Genomic DNA, 15934 nt, shown 5'->3' with positions numbered 1-15934 from the left:
CCATGGATGATGCAGTGAAGAGGAGACCGATGCTGTTGTATTGGACGAGCTGGGCTTGCAATTGGGCGAACAGCTAGGCGATTTACCCACCGCTTCTGGTTCATTGTCCATTGCCGGCGGCAGCAAAACTACACCCACAGCTATAGCCGCCGGTGCAACCGGTGGCACAACCAGTTCAGGTGGTAATGGTGGAGCTACAGGCGGTAGTGGCGGCTCAACACCCATGTCCGATGCAGATGCCGACTTACAGGCCCGTTTGGATAAATTGAGACGGGACTAAAATATATATTTTGGTCCTTATTTTTTTATTTGTATTTTTTATATAGTTATCTTTTTGTGTATCTTATCAATCTGATATCACCCCATCAGAGCATGTAATGTAAAATGAAAGCTAAATATAAGGCAACTTCAACACGAGTTTTTCTTTGTACCACCTCCACTCCTCTCTCAACACATCTGGCAACAATTAAAAAGCACTTAAATTCAATATTTTATATTATAGCATTGAGCTTAGCAATTACATTTATTACTTTAAAACCACAATAAAATTCCATTCGACGGTGAACATTTCCTATTTGTTATCGTTTTCCAACCACGATTTTAACTAACATTATTTAATATTACAAGGACACAAAGAAAAAAATATCATCTAAGCAAATCGGCAATAATTTAATAGATATACAATATCATGCAATTCAATTTATTTAGAAACCACTTTGAACAAACACTTCCTCCACCTTAGAGAACACCTCATCCGACGAAGGACTGGCATCAATTTGTTTAACCTTGCCGAGTTCTTCGAAATGCTTAATAATGGGTAGAGAATCATTGTTGTACGTCTGGATGCGTTTCTTCAAACTTTCCATATTGTCATCCGAACGACCGGAACCACTTTTTCCTCGGCTCAGACAGCGATCAACGCAAATCTCTTCAGAGCAATTGAAGAACAATACAAACTGGAAATCCACCTTGTCGGACATTTGACGATTCCAACCGTCCAAATTGTCTTGATTGCGGGGAAAACCGTCAATAAGGAACTTGTTTTTGTCGGATTTTTTCATTGCCGCCTCTAAAAGCGAACACGTCACCTCTACCGGTACAATCTTTCCATTACGTATGTAGTCTTCAATCAATGCTCCAACCTCGGAACCTTCACGGGCACGTTCTTCTCTCAACAAATCACCAGCCGATAGATGGACGAAATCGAAACGTTCGACAATTTTTGAACATTGTGTACCCTTACCAGCACCTGGACCACCCAAGACAAAAACAATTTTTGGTTTTTCTTCCGACATTTTTAATCTTGTTAGTGCAGCAGCCGAAATTGTACTATAGAGGTTAGCTGTAGCGCAGGTGGAATGTTTGGTTGGGGCTAGTAGTAAATTGCACGACCTTGTGAGAAGTTTAAACATCAAGGGTGAAAGAGCACGAGGATGATACGTATATACTAATTTGTGTATATATGTTTCAAAATTACCTCTTTCCTATCTATCGGCTGTAAATTAAATAATTGGCTATTACTATGCTTCTTCTTCGTGAGTAGGGACAAGTAAATGGACTTTCGATTAATCGACTTTTTGTATTAAAAAGTCTAAGTGGGGTTATACACTGTTGGTCATGGACATTCGTCATGAGAGCTTTTTCTCTATCATTGGTAAATGAGAGTAATTAATTTTGTAACAACCGTTTCACAAAAGGTACGAATTTACATAAACGTACCAAAACAAAAAGTAGACTTTTTTATTATTCGTGAATACATTTACGTTTAAATTATAACATATGGTCTGTTCCTGTACTGCAAGAATCTACAACTTTTTACTACAGTAACGAATTTTCCTTTATGATATCGAAGAAAATATAACTAAGTATTTTTTTGATATTTATGTATTAGTTATTAGGACATTATGTCATTGTTGGTACTATTTTTGGCCTTGGAGGCTCATGTATTATTGAATGGAATAAATAAATAAAATAGTAAAATCGAGTAGATTCTTGCAGTACGGGAACATACGAATATATTATATATGAAAATAACTGGTATAAATATTGGCCAATATTTCTCGATAATTATGATTTTTTATCATTTGAAGTAAAATGTTAGGTACTTTGTTGCTCCTACCTGTGGCAATGTTTTCCAACTCTATTCCCAATTTACCAATGAGAGAGAGAAAACTCTCATGACGAATGTCCATGACGAACAGTGTAAAACACCGCTAAATGAGAAACGCAGAAGCTTCTTCTTCGTGAGATTACGCATTCACTGTGCATTGGGATGCTGTTAAAATGTTGCCATATTGATAATAAAATAAGCAATGTGTTTATCGAAATTTCCTCAAAATATACCGATAATCAAATCGATAGTTTGTCATCTCTAAATACACGTGAGATTTGTTGATATTTTTTGTTTAACTTTTGCCGCACAATATCTGAAAGAGAGAGTATTTTATAAAATGAGTTTCCTGAAACCCAAAGATGTTATAGACGAAGGAGATACTGTCATCCTTTACATTAGTGTCAATTCGATGCACGTCATCGAAGCGACACCAACCATAGTAAATAAAAAAGGCGAAACAATTGAACATATATTTCAAACTTCATTTGGAGCATTGAAGGTGCGAAATATAATCGGTGTGAAATATGGTAGTCGTGTGGAGTTATCCAAAGGATATGCCTATGTTTTGCAACCCAATCCGGAATTATGGACACAGACATTGCCCCACCGAACGCAAATTATCTATACGCCCGATATTAGTATGATATTGCATCAACTTGAAATACGACCGGGATCGATTGTTATTGAATCGGGTACAGGGTCTGGATCATTGTCACATTACTTTTTGAGGGCTGTTAAGCCACATGGTCATCTGCATACATTTGATTTTCACGAAGCCAGAGCTAATCAGGCACGAGAGGAATTTCAGCACCATGGTCTGGGCGATTTTGTGACCGTTTATCACAGAGATGTCTGTGAGAATGGTTTTGGCGAAGAGCTGAATGGTAAAGCGGATGCAGTATTTTTGGATTTGCCAGCACCGCAGCTAGCAGTGCCACATGCCTATAAAGCACTAAAGGAAAGCGGTAAATAATATTTTATGACAAGTATTAAACTATTTAATTAAAAACAATTTCTATTTAACAAAAAAGGTGGACGCTTCTGCTCATTTTCTCCCTGTATTGAACAGTCACAACGTTGTTGTGTGGCATTGCAGGATCTTGGTTTTACAGAAATTCAATCATTTGAAATTCTACAGCAAGAGGATATTGTAAAGACGAAAACCTTTCCTGTAATTAATTTGGATTTTGTTAAAACAAAGGTAAAATCTTTATTCGAAATGTTGCCCTATTCCCCATGTAATTTTACTACTTTCTTTGCAGAAAACAAATCCAACTGAAGAAGACACAAATCAAAAGGATGTGACTGCAGCGGCAAAACAACCAAAAGAGACAATAAAAGTCTTAACATCATCAGCCCCACCCACACAACCAGGTCATACAGGATTTTTAACATTTGCCACTTTACAACCTGCATTTGCAAGATAATTTTTTAATTGTATTTATAATGTTAATTATTCTCAATGGAATTAAAATGATACATTTGTAGCATATACAAATAAATAGTAATCTTTTTAATCTATTATGTTATTTCGGTTTGTGAGAGAATGGAATGCATTTTAAAATTAACAAATATTTTTAAACTCTGGTCGTCTTTTAAGGGTAGAGATAAATAGTTTGTGTATTTTGGAAATACTGACCTACAAAGGAACTTACTGTGTTGAGAAATTTCATGTTATCCTTCAAAGGGGCATGGACATTTATTTGTAATGAACATTTTTTATGCAACATGACGTTTCATTTGTTTCCCTTTATATTCTCGTAGATTACGGGTCTTGGAACCCCATTAATCAAAATTCTTTTTTACTACCGCCGTCGTCGTTGCCTTAGATAATCTTTTACAGTGAATAGTGTAATTGAGTAATCATTTTACAGTGGATTGTGTAAGAGTTCGTAAGTTCACTTTAGTGAATCTTTCAATTGAACTTTACTTATCCCTAAGCTTTACGCACAACATACAGAAAATCGAACTCCGAATAAAAGGGAAAATATTGCAATTTAACAATGGCTTTTGATTTCTGTTTCGATAAAAAACTGTTCCTACATACCACTTGTCGTTGTTGTAGTCGTTTCTTTAGTGAAAATGTGAAATTTTATAAAATATTCCAAGAGAAACAAAAAACGAACAGCAGCTGCAGCAACAATATCGAAGACAGTGGTGGCGGTGATAGTGAAAATTGTGATGGTGCAGCAGCAGCAGCGAATGACGTTTATTATGAGCCTAATGATGATATCAAAGACATCTTTGAAGATTTTCTAATATGGAAATTGAATGTACATGCAAATCGTATACTATTCCCAGTTCCATCTATTCTATTTTATTTAACTTTTGTTTCAGATCAATGCCATGGATGGTATGCCGCAACAGATATGCGAAGAATGTTTTCAGAGATTCAAGCAGGTCCATTCGTTTCGCGAAGAATGTCTTGATAGTCAGAAAATATTACAAAGTTATTTTTTGGACTACGAAGTGTTGGATGCTGGAAAGCTTACACCTAAATCGGAGATACCAAGCGTGGACAATGAAATTGCCCCGGATTCCGTGCTAAACAATAAGGATGTTGATAGATCTGTTAATTGCAAATACAACGGCAATGATGTAGCCGGATCACCTTTCAGTAGCCCTAGACTGCGTCTAAGTCCACGTTTGGTGGAGATGGCTGGATGTCTCGATACATCTTCTTCGATTGGTACACCACCTCCATTGTTTGAGGAGATTAAAACCGAACCCATTGATATGGAAACAATGGAGGTGATAAAACCGGAATCGGAAATTATCCAAGAACCTCATCAAATTGATTATAAAATTAGATCTCATCCTAATTCCTCAGATGAAGAGGAATCGTCGACGCCCACTTCGGATGAAGAGCAATCGGATGATTCTATGTCATCGGACGATGAAGATGAGTCACTGCAAAGCTACAAAATGAAACAGAAAAAGCCGAAAACCTTTAATCCTCGGCTTACATGTAAAATATGTCATCAGGCTTGCGCAAGTCGCCAGCAACTGAAGACCCATATAATGCGTTTTCATCCACAAGAAAAACCATTTGAGTGTGATATTTGCACAAGCACCTTTAAATCGACATTTATGCTTGCCCAACATAAACTCAAACACAATCGTCCCGATTCCACACAATGTGAGGAGTGTGGAAAATATTTCCGCAGTCAATTACATTTGCAGCGACACGTTAAGAATTTCCATTTGAAGTCGACCTACACTTGTCACATTTGTAATCAACAATTTGAAAATTACACTCAGATGCGTTTCCAATATCATGTCCGGCAACATGGTGAAAAACGGTTTTCCTGTTCCTTCTGTACAAAGGCATTCCATCAGAAGATACACTTGATCAATCATGAGCGAACCCACACCAAAGAACAGCCATTCCGTTGTCAGCTGTGTGGTAAGGCATATCGTCAACAGACAGCATGCCAGGAGCATATGTTGACCCATCAGGATCCAACGCCCTTCAAATGTACACATTGTTCGAAAGCATTTAGTCAAAGGTCAACACTGAGAATGCATATGCAACGTATACATGGTCTGGAGAAGGCCACAAAAACGTCCGATGCCAATTTACTGATGAATCATAATTTTTTCTAAATTGCAATGGGGTTGGAGGATGGCGGCGCCCATGAATTGTGTGTATTATTATTTTTTAAATATTATTATTGTAATTAATTTACAATCTACGCGTATAAAAACCTATATATAGAATTATTGTATGTGTATTAAAATGTCATACTAAGTATTAAAGACTTTTAATATATTAAAATTCGCATTATACATTTTTCTCTAAAGGAGAAGAATCTCTCAATAAAGCTTAAGAAGTATTGAATAAAAAAAAAATTGTTCAACTGAGCATTTTAATGAAGGGGGGAAAATAAACAGATCATTGTTGACTCTACTGGATATCTAATGAATATTCTTAAAATTAGCAAAGCCCTACTTAGCTATATTACAACAAAAAGGGACCGAAAGTTGTAGGGAAGTATTTATAGACTCTCTTTTTAGAATTGTTTTATGTTACATTACTTACCAATTTAACGCCGGACAAATCGAAATTTTTAACTAGCTTCACTCCCATTGAAATACGAAACATTTTCTGTATACTTCTATTTCAACAATATCGTATTTTTATATTAACAAAAATTAATTAACTATTTTTTCCATCTCAATATTTAATTGTTTTTTCATTGAAATATTTGTTAAACTTTTTCCAACCGAAACGTTTCTTGGGATCCTTTTTGCTATTGGCCGGTGTTAGATTGGGCATAAGACCAGCCTTCTGAGCCATTGTAACCAATGTGCCAATTTTCTTTTGCTGGCGATAGCAAAGACCGGTAATACGTTTCGGCAGCATACAGCCATCCGATCGGACATACTGTGACAGAATCAAAACATCAGTGTGTTTCAAATCTAAACCCAATGTACATTCGGGACAAAATTTCGCGGTGCAGGCTTCTTTAAGCATATTATCAGCACGAGGTGAGGGTTTGGTTACAGCTTCAATAATAAGCGAATTGTTTTCTTGGCGTTGCTGTACTAAAAAAAACAGATTTTTTTGTAAAAAATTATGTTATTGTAATTGTTTTAAAGGTTATGAAACTACTCGGTGCACAACTGTTGAGATTCCTCTTTATGACAAACTTACTTTCTTTAACTTTATTGGTCATTGTTGTTGTTATGTTTCTAATGGACACAACATTGTTTCGAATTGTGTTCGTGGTTAGTCGTACAAATAAGGACATTTCTGTTATATTTCTCTTTTATAAATTTATTTATGGAAAGCCTTTGGTAATTTGTTGCCGAATAAACGAGTTCAATAGAGGAGATATTCACTAAATGGAACTATTTGAACATAGTCCAGCTGATGTTGATAATGTTGCCACATGTCAATTAATTAGTACTGTACAGTTGAGTAGAGAAGTGGAATTTAAAGCTCTGTTTAAATATACCAATATCAGAATCTCCTTATCATGATATATTTTGACGTGTATTGTATGAAAATGTACGCCAAATAGATGCTGACAAAGAGATTCACACTGTAATAGATGTATATATCTTCATTACAACATCTCTACCTTGACGACTTTTTCACATCACTTTCACATACAGCATTCGCATAGTATAGTACATATACATTTAACTGTATTTAGTAAATCAAGTGGATTTAAATCAGTGATGCACACGGTGAGAGGATGGCAATTTGTAAATGTATGTGTGAGACTAGCACACAAAGTTAAAGCGGGCCACACACGTTAAACATGTGTTTTCCATCGGTGTGAATTAAATTTAAAAAAAATTAAAATAAATAAAATTGATCGGTCTTTTTTGCGTCGTCACTATCATTTTTTAAAAGCCAAAGTTTTGTTGATTCATTTGTGGCCTATCAGCTTCACACCGACCAAACGTACATGTTTGACGTGTGTGGGGCGCTTACTTGTTGAAGTCTCAACAACGACTAAACAAATGAGCGTAAGAATCCGTGTGAGTTGAGCTGACCGCTAGAGTGCAAGGGCGTGCATCCCTGATTTAAATTGTTATTTACATTGCATAAATATCAAATAAATCCTCATTGAGGACGATTAAATTTTGATCTATTACAAAGCACGTTCAATGTAAAATAAACCATACAAAAATCCACCATCTCAATGCGCGATTAGTCTTGGTTTCTTAATAAAATCCTTTGCCTGTTCCCTTACTCCAAAAGGATTAAAACTATCGAACTTTATAAATGGAAAATTGAATAGAACATTGTAGGAGTTTCTGGAACAGAACACCTATCTGTTTAGACTAGTATTAAAGTGCGTTTAGATTTATGAAATCCACTCGATCTCAAATGTCAATTACATAGCGCATACGTCAAATATAATCCTCTGGATTTAATCCTGTTCATGATTAAAGTGACATATACGCTAGGGATATGACATTTGAAATCGAATCGACGATCTCTTGAAATGATATAATGATGAGTCACTGTTAAATATTAAAAAATAAACAAAAAATATTAATAATTCATTGCCTCATTAACTTTATTGTCAAAATTCAATACAAATCTTCTTCATGCTTAAGAATATTTCTCATAACCGGTTCATTCACCAATTCCCGCATATTCTTGGCGACAATAAAGTCCAGATGATTGAAAGATTTTTCGGGTACACGATAATCTCCAGCCAAATTCTTAAAGTTCGAAACTAATGTATCAACATCTTTGGAATCGCAAAGGCCATCATTATAGCTAGAATACAAATATGTGGGCGCCACAATATTATCCAAATTATAATCCGGTGGGGTGGGTTGGCCATAAATCTTTTGATTTTTCTTTTCACCATAATCCATTTGACAGAAACGACCAACATTATGTTGATACAATTGCATAAAATGAATACCTTGATTACTGGATGAACCACCAGGATGCGTTTCAATTAATTCTTGCAGAGCTGTCAAATTGGTATTTTGATAACCATCACCGGCAAACAGTATCCACAGGTGATTGCACAAGAACTTCAAGGAAGGCTCTAAACCACAAGCAGTATCCCCAGCACGATTCATTAAATTATTTTGTGGCATCAATTCCATATCGGCAAACACTTGATTCCATATACCACCGGGAGTACCGACCAAGGGAGGGAAAATTTTGTACACAAATGAAGTGCCATGTCCAAAGAAGGCGCATGGAGCCAACATGTGAGCTGACTTAATTTTCTCATTGTATTCTTTGCGTTCGGACATCATGACAAAGTACACCGTGGTACCTTGAGAGTGGCCAGCATAATGGATCTTCGATTGTCCGGTCTGTTCAAGGATGTAATCAATCATGGTAGGGATATCAATTGTACCGATTTCATGCCAATCAAAATGCCAGAATTTTGGACTATTTATGGAAATAATAGTGTTTTGGCGGGAATAAATGTTGCCACGAGCATTTCCTAGCCATACATCGAACCCGGCATCGGCCAACAAATAAGCCAAAGCATTGTCGGGGCCACCAGATAACCAACAATCGGAATTACTGAATAGACCATGTTGCAGCAGAACGGCCGGGCGATACGAATCCTTGTTTTGCAATTTATTCGAATAGGGTATACGGAATAAGTTCAAAACATAGCCATCAGGAGTTGTGACAAAATGGGATTCCGATGGGTAACCATTACGACTAATGCGTTCGTCCTATGTAAATAAACAATTAAAATTTTCAATTTGTAAGGAAAACAACTCCTTCTTAAATTCAATCTTACCGATTTAATTATATCCTTTAACATGCATGTTGGATCAATTGAGGCGGCCGAGGCTCCGACCAAAAGCCCAATGAAAACAATGCATATAATCTTCATTGTCGGCTAACCAAAAATCTACTGTGATTACCCCAAAAGACATGTCATCTATTTATATATTAGCTTCTGATAATATTTTCTTACACCTGTTAGACAGAAAAAAACCATGAGAATTTTCATGTCTTCTTATCGTCAAGTGCTCTACTGATATATATTTTTAAATTAAAAATACTATTTCATGCTATGGACTTGAATCACACTCAAGGGGTGTATATATAATTTATGAATAGCTTTGTATCTGACTACGCGCCACGTCCGTCAGATAAATGTGTGCTCAAATTTATGATATTGTGTACTAAAAATTATAAATTATTGATTGAATTGAGTATATGCATATTATTGAAATTGTGTTAACAGCCAAATTAATACACATTTAAAAAATTAAAACGTAAAACACATTTACATTAGAACATTTTGCGAGGTTAACCTACTTAATGAGGATTAATTTGACATAAATATAATTCAATTGTCAAAGCCCACTATGCTAACGAGGTTTCAATTGCCATTTCCCAGTGGGTTTCAATTGCCATTTCCATTGCATATATGTCAAATAAATCCTCATAAAGTAGGTTAACCCGGTAAAAAGTTCTAATGTACAAGGAGTTTAATGTTATATGTATAACTTATGTAATTATTCATTGTACAATAAATAGGTAGTCCATTTAACGCAGCTGATGTCTTGATTAACTGTCAAAGTGGGCAATTTCTACTTGAATTCGATGTGCAGTGCTGCCAACCATGTGAAATATTATAAGGAAAATTTGACAGAAGGTCGAGACAAAAACAAAGGTTTTTGTTTTGATACATCATCTTATTATTGCATCATGATAATTATTGATCTGTCCCAGTACTTTTTTAATAGCAAAAGGGAAGCCTTTCAAAATCACACTCAGAGTAGTAGTAAAGTTCGGAAACGCAAATCTAGTAAATATGTCAAAATTATATGGCAATACTTCAAAATCAATATGTCAATTATGTCAAAATACATATCGTGTAAAAGCACCATAAGTTGCCTTCTTTTATTGTAAAAGAATAAAGGAGAACGGCGTCTAAATTCAAGTTTGAATCTGTTATTCCTTTATAAATTGGCATTTCATACAAAGCCAACTTAACATGCCAGGCGTGAATCCTCGTATGTGTGTCCCCCTTAACAGCCAATCAGGAATTGGCATTCCTGTTTACCATTTTTACTCGGACACATTTTTCGAGTAAAAAGTTTACAAAGAGAACGCCATTTTTGTTTTGTGTTCTCTTTAACTTTTGTAAAATTAGTAGATTTCTTTTAGGTTCGGGAACGGAACTTATCGGGCATGTTCTGACATTCACTTCAACGGCACAAGTGTATCGAACACACGCCGAGGTGTTCTGTAACACACTTTACACCCATTTGAGGTGTATTCTTTACACTTACATTTTCATAGTGAGAGTTGGCTGTATTTATGTTTTTCCATATAAAATAAAATCTTTTTTGAAATAAAAAAGGAACATGATGATAGATTGATATGTTGTTATTGCAAATAAATTTTTTAAAATCACAAAATAAACATGAAACGCCATTAAAAACAAATTTTAAATAGATACTAAGGTTTGTCTTGAATTTTCTTCAACTGAATTTCTTGCTTGGCACAAACATCTGATTTGAAGTAAGGCCGAAGAAGATAGGGTTACCAAATGTTCCCCTTAAATCAGTCAACAAATTAATGATATTACAGAGTTTTTCATACATATATTTGATGTTGCGAATAATAAAATATTAAAAAATAATAATAAAATTATCGTTAGAATTAACGAAATTACAAAAAAATTACAGAAAAAATGTTAAAATCGAATACAGTTTATATTGTATGGCAACTCTACTTCTGCAAAGTACCATGTCGACGTTTATTTTTGTCGCAGTTCAAAATTTCAATTCATGCCAGAACATGCCCGAATGTTTACTATCTTAGCTAAATTGCTAAATCGAAATAAATTTACCTCGATATGCAGAATGCATAATTAAAGCCATTCAATATTTCAATTTACTCGAAATATTGTGCTAAAAGTACGTTTACATTTAACCGGATTTTGTTGTGAACGTGATTAAGGTGACGTATACGTAATATGGAATTGACATTCGACATCGAGTGGATTGAGTAGTCGAAACGCGCTCTTATATATACATGTGAATGTCATCAATACCAATAGTAACTAAATTGCAACTGCTACCAAAATTTGACATTTCATGACCAAATATATCGATGTCTGATAAAGACAATAATAAAGACAATTGGTCTGTTCCCGTACTGCAAGAATCTACTCGATTTTACCATTTTCTTCGATATCATAAAGGAAAAAAGTGTTATTGGAGTAAAAAATAGTAAATCCTTGCAGTACGGGAACAGACCAAATATCATCAATAAATTTATAACTTTTATTTTAATCTGAAATTATAAATTTCATAAACCGTTTCATAAATTTTATAATTGCGATATTTTCCTACATACTCTGGTTATATTTCTAACAGCACATTTGGCTATGAAGACAACAGCAATAGATAAGATGTTAGCGAAATATGAAATATTTATAATTTTATGCATTTTTTTTTAGAATGCATATAATATTAAACTGTGAAATGCTATAAATGTTTGTTATTTCCTAAACGTTGGGTCAATATTATACAATGAAGTTACGCATTGATATTACTATTACCGTTGGATTTTTGGTTTGCTTTGCTTTGGTGGATTCCTTAGATTCAACATGGATATTTAGAGATATTATAAAGACTGTAAGTAAATCTGGTACACAAGTTGGGGGAAACACAAACGATGTTCAGGCTTGGCCGGTAAGTTGTATGAAATGTAAATTTATAAAGAAATATCAGAGTCAAACTCAGTTTTGGGCGCCATTCTCCTTTATTCTTTTACAATATAAAAAGCCAACTTGACATGCCAATCCTGAAGTCTTTTTATGTGTTTCCCCCTTTAAAAGGCCAGGTCTGAATCTTCGTATGTGTTCCCCCTTATAAAATTATTAACATTTCAAAACTTACTTTCAGGATGAACGTGTCCGTCTTAATGGCTATCCCTCGGAATCACATTTTGTTACAACTCCCGATGGTTATGTTTTAAACTTATTCCGCATACCGTATTCAAATAAATTACAAAATAAAGATTCATATCGACCGGCCGTTTTGCTCCAGCATGGTATGGTCAGTAATTCGGATGCTTGGTTGGCGGGTGGTCCTGACAATGCTTTGGCTTATTTACTGGCCGATGCTGGTTTCGATGTATGGTTGGGTAATGCCCGTGGTAATATTTACTCACGTCAAAATGTCGCAATTTCAACTAATAATCCCAAATTCTGGTATTTTGATTGGCATGAAATCGGCAGCATTGATGTTCCCACCATGATTGATTATATCATTGACCAGACCGGACAACCGAAGATCCATTATGCTGGCCACTCTCAAGGTACCACGGTGTACTTTGTCATGATGTCTGAACGCAAGGAATACAATGAGAAAATTAAATCCGCCCATATGTTGGCACCATGTGCCTTCTTTGCACACGGCTCTTCGCAAAGTTTCACTAATATTCTCTCTATGGTCGGTGATCCGGGAACTATTTGGAATAAAGTTTTCGCCAATATGGAAATGTTACCATACAATCGTTTAATCAATCGTGCCGCAGATACAGCTTGTGGCTTAGAACCGGCTTTGAAATTCCTCTGTCGCAATATGTGGCTATTGTTTGCCGGTAATGGTTTTCAAAATACCAACGTGACGGCTATGCAAGAATTGATTGAAACTCATCCGGCTGGTGCATCCACCAATCAAATGATTCACTACATCCAGTTGGGTGAACAAAGTATTGGACGTTTCTGTCAAATGGATTATGGTGAAAAGAAAAATCAAAAGATATACGGCCAGTCGTCGCCGCCAGATTATGATTTGGAAAATATTCGTGCTCCAACATATTTGTATTCGAGTGAAAATGATAATTTCTGCACCGCTAAGGATGTTGATACATTGGTGGCGAAAATTAAGAATTTGGCTGGAGATTATCGTATACCTGAACAAAGCTTTAATCATTTGGACTTTATTGTTGCCAAGAATATGCGGGAAATGGTCAATGAACCAGTCGTGAGAAATATGTTTAAACATGAATATGATTTCTAATTTCTAGATGGTGCAATAAATGTAGTGTATATATTAAAAATATGTAAGGGAATATTTACGCCAAATATGTTTTAGATTTACGCAATTCACTCGATCTCAACTGTCAATTCCATAGCGTATATGTCAAATATAATCCATTGGATTTGTGGACATGATTAAGGTGACTTATACGCTATGGAATTAACATTTGAGAGCGAGTGGGTTTAGCAGTCTAAACGTGCTCTAAGGAAATGAAAACTTAAAGGACGATTAAATGATGTTTTGTCATAAAAGGCGTTCGGTGTAAATACGCCCTAATAGTTTGTTTATATTAGGTTGTGTTTAGACCATATCTTCTAAATCGAGATATAAAATCCCAGGTGTTTAGACAATTATTAAAATTATGTAATGTTACATAGAAATTTCACTGGTTTCATAATTTCGGTGGCAATATTTCAATCAATATTTTTTGTTTTTAATTATTGTACTATTCATTATAAATTAAAAAAAAATTAAACATTTTCAACTGGTGGCATATTTGGTTAAGGCATTGTCACACGGGCCATCAATGTCATATGTACTGTCAAATTGTACATATGTGAATACTGTACATGTACATGGCCCATATGAAATTTTGCGTATGTTAAAATGATGTAATTTTTCCGTTTGGGGATCGCTCTATTTCTGTATGTATTTTCATACGAAATAAATCAGCTGTTTTGTTAGTTTGGCCAATGAATATAAATTTGTGATAGAAAATAACAGAAAAAATGAATGCACATATGACATTGATGGCTCGTGTGACAAACCCTTAAAAGTTTTTTTCTATTAGGGCATCTTTAGACTATGTCTTCTAAACCGAGATTTAAAATGCCAGCTGTTTAGGCCAGTGTCAAAATTATGTAATGTTGACAGTCAGCTGTTTAGTATAAGTAGTATATGAAGTATATGTATAGTTTCGTTTGATCATGTATATATATATATTTATATTGCTAATATAAATGAAATTTTGCGTATGTTAAAATGATTTAATTTTTCCGTTTGGGGATCGCTCTATTTCTGTATGTATTTTCATACCAAATAAATCAGCTGTTTTGTTAGTTTGGCAAATGAATATAAATTTGTGATAGAAAATAACAGAAAAATGAATGCACATATGACATTGATGGCTCGTGCGACAAACCCTTAAAAGTTTGTTTATATTGGGGTATCTTTAGACTATGTCTTCTAAATCGAGATTTAAAATGCCAGCTGTTTAGACCAGTATCAAAATTATGTAATGTTGACAGTCAGCTGTTATTTAGTATATGTACAGTATATGTTTTGTTCTTGTATATATTTTAATATTGCTAGAAGAAAATCAGCGTTCTGCTCGTTCTTGAACACAAATCTAATCAATTGTTTTACTATAAAAACATGTTGTCAAATCAAATTATGATAGTACAGATAACTGTCATTTACCGTACTAGTTGTTTGGTATCAATTTGCAGCGCTTTATCGATCGTCTAAATTGGCATATGTTCTATAGTTGAAATATATTTGCTATTTGATATGACATAAAATGAACAATTCATAATTAATTTCGTAGACGCACATTTTTCTATTTAACATTTTTTTATGTTTGATGATTTTGACTTCATAAAAAAACTATAGTAATTATGGAGCTACAATATAATTGATTGTAAACCAATATATATTTTAAGTGTTTTATGACCGTCTTATCGATTGTTTAATGAAATTATATTGTTTTATCAACAAAGCGGATTAAGTTCCGGAATACATATAAATTGTTGGTGATGTTATCAAATGATTTCCTATACGGCCAACATTTTTATTTCAACATAATTTAAAATATTCTAAAGCATATTTTTGGGCATTGTGTATTTGCCCAAATCAAATTTGAAATACAAATAATTGAGTCTATTGGTATTGTTACGAATATAAATTTAGATTTAAGTTAATTTAGATGAATTCCGTTAATTTAAGAATTTGAATTGTAACGTAAATTTCTACTACGCAGTTTATTTGAATAACTTCACAACAACAACTACTGTATAGATTTTTCTACATCCTTCCATTTCCTCTTTAATTTTCTATTTTGTTATTGTCGTATAATTCTTGTTAAACGTCATCATTGATGATCGCTTAATTCATCTTTCTTTGTTACTCTCTCGCCTGTATATGTGTTGTTGTTATTGTAAGTTTGTTTACTCAAGTTTGTTGTTGTTATTGTTACTCAATGTGTTTGTTGCATTGGTAGATTGTTCGTGATCTAGGTGTTACCAGATCGTCTAGAAACTTCTGTAGCGAGAGGCAGGGCTCATATAAATAGAGGGAATGGAAAGG

At 34.5% G+C, this 15934-nt stretch overlaps 6 protein-coding genes across 6 annotated transcripts; 3 read left to right on the top strand and 3 right to left on the bottom strand.

Moving 5' to 3' along the window:
* Positions 1-704: 704 nt before the first annotated feature.
* LOC133337799 (UMP-CMP kinase-like) lies at positions 705-1397 on the bottom strand. The gene has a single exon (XM_061546003.1). It carries the CDS (start codon positions 1293-1295, stop codon positions 705-707), a length of 591 nt encoding a protein of 196 aa, XP_061401987.1. The 5' UTR covers positions 1296-1397.
* Positions 1398-2447: 1050 nt separating this feature from the next.
* LOC133337801 (tRNA (adenine(58)-N(1))-methyltransferase catalytic subunit TRMT61A-like) lies at positions 2448-3540 on the top strand. Its single transcript, XM_061546005.1, has 3 exons — positions 2448-3078; positions 3145-3314; positions 3376-3540. Exons 1-3 carry the CDS (start codon positions 2451-2453, stop codon positions 3538-3540), a joined length of 963 nt encoding a protein of 320 aa, XP_061401989.1. The 5' UTR covers positions 2448-2450.
* A 576-nt stretch (positions 3541-4116) lies between these two features.
* LOC133337795 (zinc finger protein 177-like) lies at positions 4117-5719 on the top strand. The gene is made up of 3 exons (XM_061545998.1): positions 4117-4168; positions 4223-4386; positions 4451-5719. Exons 1-3 carry the CDS (start codon positions 4117-4119, stop codon positions 5717-5719), a joined length of 1485 nt encoding a protein of 494 aa, XP_061401982.1.
* Positions 5720-6285: 566 nt separating this feature from the next.
* LOC133337800 (large ribosomal subunit protein mL66-like) lies at positions 6286-6884 on the bottom strand. The gene is made up of 2 exons (XM_061546004.1): positions 6771-6884; positions 6286-6661 (listed from the first exon to the last, which is right to left on the bottom strand). The coding sequence occupies exons 1-2, from the start codon at positions 6865-6867 to the stop codon at positions 6291-6293; spliced, it is 468 nt and encodes a 155-aa protein (XP_061401988.1). The 5' UTR covers positions 6868-6884; the 3' UTR covers positions 6286-6290.
* Positions 6885-8164: 1280 nt separating this feature from the next.
* LOC133337794 (lipase 3-like) lies at positions 8165-9453 on the bottom strand. Its single transcript, XM_061545997.1, has 2 exons — positions 9358-9453; positions 8165-9289 (listed from the first exon to the last, which is right to left on the bottom strand). Exons 1-2 carry the CDS (start codon positions 9451-9453, stop codon positions 8165-8167), a joined length of 1221 nt encoding a protein of 406 aa, XP_061401981.1.
* Positions 9454-12112: 2659 nt separating this feature from the next.
* On the top strand, positions 12113-13628 carry LOC133337793 (lipase 3-like). The gene is made up of 3 exons (XM_061545996.1): positions 12113-12274; positions 12488-13573; positions 13617-13628. The coding sequence occupies exons 1-3, from the start codon at positions 12113-12115 to the stop codon at positions 13626-13628; spliced, it is 1260 nt and encodes a 419-aa protein (XP_061401980.1).
* Positions 13629-15934: the final 2306 nt, after the last annotated feature.

The sequence above is a fragment of the Musca vetustissima genome, unplaced genomic scaffold (assembly GCF_032173495.1).
Source record: "Musca vetustissima isolate MV318-11 ecotype Yass unplaced genomic scaffold, APGP_CSIRO_Mvet_v1 utg56751, whole genome shotgun sequence".
Lineage (NCBI taxonomy): Eukaryota > Metazoa > Arthropoda > Insecta > Diptera > Muscidae > Musca > Musca vetustissima.
This window is presented reverse-complemented; position numbering and strand designations above follow the sequence as displayed.

Bases quoted from the DNA above. Each gene is read 5' to 3' on its own strand.
- LOC133337799 (XM_061546003.1), bottom strand. From the start codon at position 1,295: ATGTCGGAAGAAAAACCAAAAATTGTTTTTGTCTTGGGTGGTCCAGGT.
- LOC133337801 (XM_061546005.1), top strand. From the start codon at position 2,451: ATGAGTTTCCTGAAACCCAAAGATGTTATAGACGAAGGAGATACTGTC. The intron at 3,079-3,144 runs GTAAATAATATT...TTAACAAAAAAG, and splicing joins TAAAGCACTAAAGGAAAGCG to GTGGACGCTTCTGCTCATTT. The intron at 3,315-3,375 runs GTAAAATCTTTA...CTTTCTTTGCAG, and splicing joins TGGATTTTGTTAAAACAAAG to AAAACAAATCCAACTGAAGA.
- LOC133337795 (XM_061545998.1), top strand. From the start codon at position 4,117: ATGGCTTTTGATTTCTGTTTCGATAAAAAACTGTTCCTACATACCACT. The intron at 4,169-4,222 runs GTTGTTGTAGTC...AAATATTCCAAG, and splicing joins GTTCCTACATACCACTTGTC to AGAAACAAAAAACGAACAGC. The intron at 4,387-4,450 runs GTACATGCAAAT...CTTTTGTTTCAG, and splicing joins TTCTAATATGGAAATTGAAT to ATCAATGCCATGGATGGTAT.
- LOC133337800 (XM_061546004.1), bottom strand. From the start codon at position 6,867: ATGTCCTTATTTGTACGACTAACCACGAACACAATTCGAAACAATGTT. The intron at 6,662-6,770 runs GTAAGTTTGTCA...TGTTTTTTTTAG, and splicing joins GACCAATAAAGTTAAAGAAA to TACAGCAACGCCAAGAAAAC.
- LOC133337794 (XM_061545997.1), bottom strand. From the start codon at position 9,453: ATGAAGATTATATGCATTGTTTTCATTGGGCTTTTGGTCGGAGCCTCG. The intron at 9,290-9,357 runs GTAAGATTGAAT...TTATTTACATAG, and splicing joins TAAAGGATATAATTAAATCG to GACGAACGCATTAGTCGTAA.
- LOC133337793 (XM_061545996.1), top strand. From the start codon at position 12,113: ATGAAGTTACGCATTGATATTACTATTACCGTTGGATTTTTGGTTTGC. The intron at 12,275-12,487 runs GTAAGTTGTATG...ACTTACTTTCAG, and splicing joins ACGATGTTCAGGCTTGGCCG to GATGAACGTGTCCGTCTTAA.